Genomic DNA, 5,000 nt, shown 5'->3' with positions numbered 1-5,000 from the left:
GCTTGCCCCGTCTACCTCGACCGAAGAGCTCAATCAGGAGATGGCCAATCTGGAGGGCCTGATGAAGGATCTGAGTGCAATAACGGCGAACGAGTTCGAATGCTAAGCTCATCCGTGCAGCATCGGTAGCGTTTAGCGGGAGAGCAGCATGCGTGATGCAAACTGATTTAGTCATTATTAGTTTTAATTTTGCCGAACGACATGGTCTTGCGTGAGATGGTCTAGCACGAGTGTGTAACTCTGTGATGAATGGGTGCGATGAGTGCGAGAATGTGAGGAGAGCAGACAGCATTCGACTGAAGGAACCGCTACGTTTGTTCCATTTGAAACTCGCGGTGACTCGTAGTGCAGCTATGTAATTAACTTGATTTTTTGTGACATAATCTAGCATAGTTCAAGCATCGATAGAGCATCGGAGGACGACACATTTTGTGCACAAAACAAATTAATTTATTAAACCTACGTTGTTCCATTTTAATTTTATGAAAATTTTCAACGACGATAGCCAGAAAATATTTCTACAGTTTTTTGTATCGTACGGAAGACACGCTAGTATCCTTGAGACTTTGTAGGTTAGGAGCAATCTTCGAATGAGTCTTTAGTGATAAGAAAATCTTTCAGCGGCTTCTTTCGTTCCCATTCGTCATTGTCTCATTGTCGCGTGCGCGACATCTGTTCAGGAAAAGCTCTCTAACATCCGTTCTACATTTATGCGAATCAGCAGAAACTCATAACAATTGTAAATATTCCTCTAGCAGTAGGTGCATAATTCGTACTCATTCTATGTTTGTTTAACGTTGTTTCGTTCTGCCAATTTCTATCCGTGTCATTTAGTTCATTTGTCGTCTAGTAAGATGCACCGAGGAGCAGCTCCAACCTGCGTCTCCTCAAGTATGTAATCACGTAAACCAAAATGCTATGCCCAGTGATTTTATTGCTAGTAGAACAGAAAAAATACTCAAAACTGAAGACACTTGTTGTTTTATTTAAGAAGCGATGTGTGTATCTCTTTTTGCTTTGCCATGTGAATGCATCTCATTGGAATGGGATCGAGGGAAAAGAACACAAATGATAAAATAGGGATCAATCTTACAAGCCACCAACATGCCACGCTCGCACTGCCATACCAAGTCAACGAGTTCCACAATTGAACTCATATTTTCTTAGGTTGTGCATGTGCTCAGCAGTATCCTACTGTCAGCTGCCGGCTGGTACCGATCGTGTCCTCATTTGGAATCCTAGCGGTTTAGCAGCGTACCGGTGCTAGCAGAATATAAAGATAGTGTTGCATGGTAGATACAACATGCCACCGTCTATTTAGATGGTGGTGGCACAAGTGTATTGTAAAAACTTTTGAGCATTTGGAACTTTTTATACAACCTCCAACATCCTCCAGGGAGGGTTGTCTGTGTATCGTAATAGTAACTTTATTTTATATACCAACCTGAAGTAGGAAGAAGGTGTTCCTAATTGATCACAAGATAGTTTGCAGACACACAAACCACACCGAACGCACATCACAATCACATCACAAATAGTTAGAACGCCATCGAGGAACCTGTGAGGAGCACACGTAGTGAGGACTCCAAAACATTAGCTTAGGGAGAGCAAATGTGTACGAAGTAAGCAATTACCGCGGTATCACTTTTCTATGGAACGAATTTACGCGAAAACCGTCATTTGAACCAGAATGGCAGACCTTGACGTAATTATCTCGTACGTTTATCGATACTGTATCGGTTCATATTCACCCCGAGTCCTAGCAAAACTATATTGATCAGTTTTAGCCTCCAACGGAAAGCTTACTTTACTCTCGTCCGCTTCTCAATCATCCTAAGCGTTTAGTTGAATGTCGAAGGTTTCCATTAAAGGCTCTGTAAATAGCATCTACTCATACACCTATCGCATCTAATCAACCTGCCATTCTTCGTTCATCAGCATCTAACGGCCTTAAGCGGTCGCATTTGCCCCGCAATGGACGGAAACATTTGGGTCAGTGTTGGCAGCGAAACTAAGAATACCGTTCGGTCGGAAGCTAGAAACTGAATTGTTGAATGTGAAACTCCCCGCTCCTCTTTGGCGAATACGCATTAGTCAAATTGTTCGCAACATCAGCAAGGGAAAGTAAAAACACTTCACTCAAACGGCTCAACCGAAAGAAAAAAGAAAAACACCGAGAAAAACGGTCGAGCGAACCCTAAACATGATATAACGATGAATAAGCCTAAAACTGGTAGCATTTTTCTAATATTACTGTATTTATACATTACTAAAGCAACAAATGGGAAAGGCGATCAAGGAAAAGCCCGCGGCGACGAACGTTGGTGTAACGAAAATTCGAAATCAAATAAAAAACCTGGAAAACGATGAGCATGGCGAGTTTTGGGTGAATCTCACTTCCCCATTCATTCAGTGTGTTCATTCACAATTTTCTTTGAATTTTTCGAAAGAAACCCGATTTTTCTCAACCAATTCCTTGAAAAAATGACGAAATAAATTACAAAAGTGTATTCTTTTTAACAAAAATCATGGCCTTTTAACCCTCAACCAAAGACTGGGCAGTACTCCCCATCCCCCAAAATGTTCATTCGATGATCATCCGGTCCGATCGATGATCATTTCAAGCCCCACTTTTACCTCGGACGTGGTACGGTGCGGTTCGCTCTCGTTGTTTCGCGTGGCTAAGGGGTGTTTAAACGAAGCATTTGGTGAAGAACCGAGACTAAGTGAGCGACAGTTTGTTGCTAGAGCCTCGTCTAGGGCCTAGCGTGTCAGTAGTAAGTGTTTTTTCGAATGTTACGCATCGCTTAAAAACGTTCGTCGCTTATACGATCATTGAAGTCTAGTGAATCGGATGGAAGAGAAATTCCGCGATCAAAAGTGTGTCTCCCGGCGAAAGTGCGTAAGCAGCTCACCGCAGTGGCTTATCGCGAGGTTCGGAACGTATTGGATCGCGATTCGAAAGCACGAAGCCAATTACAACGCCCTTGGCAAACCGAAACGCTGATCGACTTTTCCACGGCGGCCGGTGAGCGGTTTTGTGTATCACCAGCGAGCAAGACGCTCGCGCTGACCTCCAAACCGGATTTGGGGAACTGTGTGTCTGTGTGATCGTGTTCGTGTGCCTCGGAACGGAACGCTCGAGAAAACTGTATTTTGCCGTTGCATCACGCAAAAGAGTGGCCGGGGACTTGTTGCGGCTCCTTCTTTCTCGCATCGTCGATGAGTCGCTTTCGATCGCATTCATCGTTGTGGCGGTTATTGTGTCGTTTAAAAAGGTCAAGGCTACAAGGCTCAATTCAAAGAGATGGCATGTTCGCTTTTTTTTTATCAATGGCTCGCGAGGGGTGTAAAATCTTGAAGCCACAGACCCACCCAGCGCAGCGTTCGCGCAGCCTATGATCTGCACGATGGGCATGTGGCATCTCTTCCCTTCTCTCTTTTTCATTCCCCTTCTCTCCCTCTCATCTTTCTCAAGCATCCACTTGTTTCAACATCATCGCATCCACACTAAACTGCTGCCGTGGACTTGTGACCCCACCAGGTGGCGTGAGAGATGTGTCCAGCGTTTCCATGGGGTTGGTCTCGATCAAACAATTTCCATAAGTGGCCCCACGCGTCCACGCGTCGATGTTGCGATGGGATGCGAAGTGAAATCGCTTCTCGCGCACGCACCCAGAAGAAGATGTGCCAGCAATGCGCAACGTGGCAAATGATCATCAGGCGTTACTGGCCTGGCCAGGCAAGACGCCACACCACTGTTAGCGAAGAGATATCACTCTTCGGGGAAGGTGGCGTGCGTGTGTTGCGAAGCCAAAAAAAGTGAAATCTCTAAGACAGCTCAAAGACACAACCATACTCATGGCCTCGGAGAGAATCGCAGCTTCACTTTCTGGCGGACTGGGAACTGTGTGTAGCATTCTGAATTTGCGCAATCGCCGCTGAAGTGTTGTGTTTGCCCATCACTTTGCACTTTCGCCCTCTGAGTCCAGGATGGATTACGAGGCCTCCATCTCATTCTGGAGCTCATGAGGGGAGTGCTAATGAGTGGAATCAGTGACAACATCCCTATCTGAAGTGCACATCATGATAGCAAATCATTAGCTGGATGGTTACCAAGACTTTTCAAGGTCCTTGCTCGGTTGGGTTGAGCAACCGCGGTCTCTGCATCCACTTGAGCCACCTTTTCATTCGCTCGCTAGCTGACTGGTTTTCTGCTTCAGCGCAACTGGCGCACGAATCGGGTGGCTTACCTTGACTTGATCTGGTGAACGTCGTAGCACGGTGCAGCTGGCTGCAGCTCAAGATCTCTTGCCACTCGAAGCTGAAGGGACCGGTTTGTCGAAATCAAAAGACTCGCTGAATGGAATCCGCGATCGGTGCATACGATCAGCTCCATTGGGGCTCATGATCATCTGAATCGTGGCAGGTTGGCGAAGAAGATATGATGCAATCGATAAATGTCTTCTTTTTTTTGCATGGACGGGTGGCCAGACACTTGACACGGATGTTGCCTCGGTGGTGAAACCAGCGACACGATCGACGACAGCGCTGAGGCGTGTGTTTGTCCGAATAGCATCAAGTTATGTGGAACAAATTGGCATCTAATCTGTCCCATGATGAGGTTTTTCGATGAGTTTTTTTCCGCTATATTCCAATGAACATACACGCGGCCAATGGGTGGAAGTGAAATTTGTGATCCGATTTCGGCACGTTCCAGGCGAAAAAGCACCTCGACGATGATGATCCAGCGGTAGCAGCGGTGGTGAAAGTCTCCATTTTTGTGTCTCAATTATTGTTGAAACAATATCAGCGGCAACCCTCCACGTTGTTCGATCGAGTTTTATCACGCACAGCTCACCGCAATGGCTCATACCGATGGAGTTGCTGATGTTGCGCTGAATGCCGCACTAGCAGCAGTTGTTTTTGATGCCGGTTGATCAATACTCTCCTCCTTTAAAGCGGTTTTTTGTTGCTAGCAATGTGTGAGCTACGAATTA

At 45.8% G+C, this 5,000-nt stretch overlaps 2 protein-coding genes across 9 annotated transcripts in view; both read left to right on the top strand.

Moving 5' to 3' along the window:
• Window positions 1-2,335, top strand: part of LOC126575395 (netrin receptor DCC) — an 83,828-nt gene extending 81,493 nt beyond the window's left edge. For both annotated transcript variants that reach the window (XM_050236073.1, XM_050236072.1), the window contains exon 10: window positions 1-2,335. This exon is cut by the window's left edge and continues 133 nt beyond it. In XM_050236073.1, the coding sequence (XP_050092030.1) occupies window positions 1-106 (106 nt within the window). In that variant the 3' untranslated portion in view covers window positions 107-2,335.
• Window positions 2,336-2,647: 312 nt separating this feature from the next.
• The window catches only part of LOC126575399 (probable cytochrome P450 301a1, mitochondrial), a 6,058-nt gene continuing 3,705 nt past the window's right edge, over window positions 2,648-5,000 (top strand). The window contains exon 1 of one of the 7 annotated variants that reach the window (XM_050236079.1): window positions 2,648-2,777. The gene's annotated coding sequence lies outside the window, so the exon portion shown is untranslated. The other 6 variants (XM_050236078.1, XM_050236081.1, XM_050236084.1 and 3 more) reach the window with 6 other exon arrangements.

The sequence above is a fragment of the Anopheles aquasalis genome, chromosome 3, assembly GCF_943734665.1.
Source record: "Anopheles aquasalis chromosome 3, idAnoAquaMG_Q_19, whole genome shotgun sequence".
Classification (NCBI taxonomy): Eukaryota; Metazoa; Arthropoda; class Insecta; order Diptera; family Culicidae; genus Anopheles; species Anopheles aquasalis.
The sequence above is the reverse complement of the archived record's forward strand: the minus strand, read 5'-3'. Positions and strand labels throughout refer to the sequence as shown.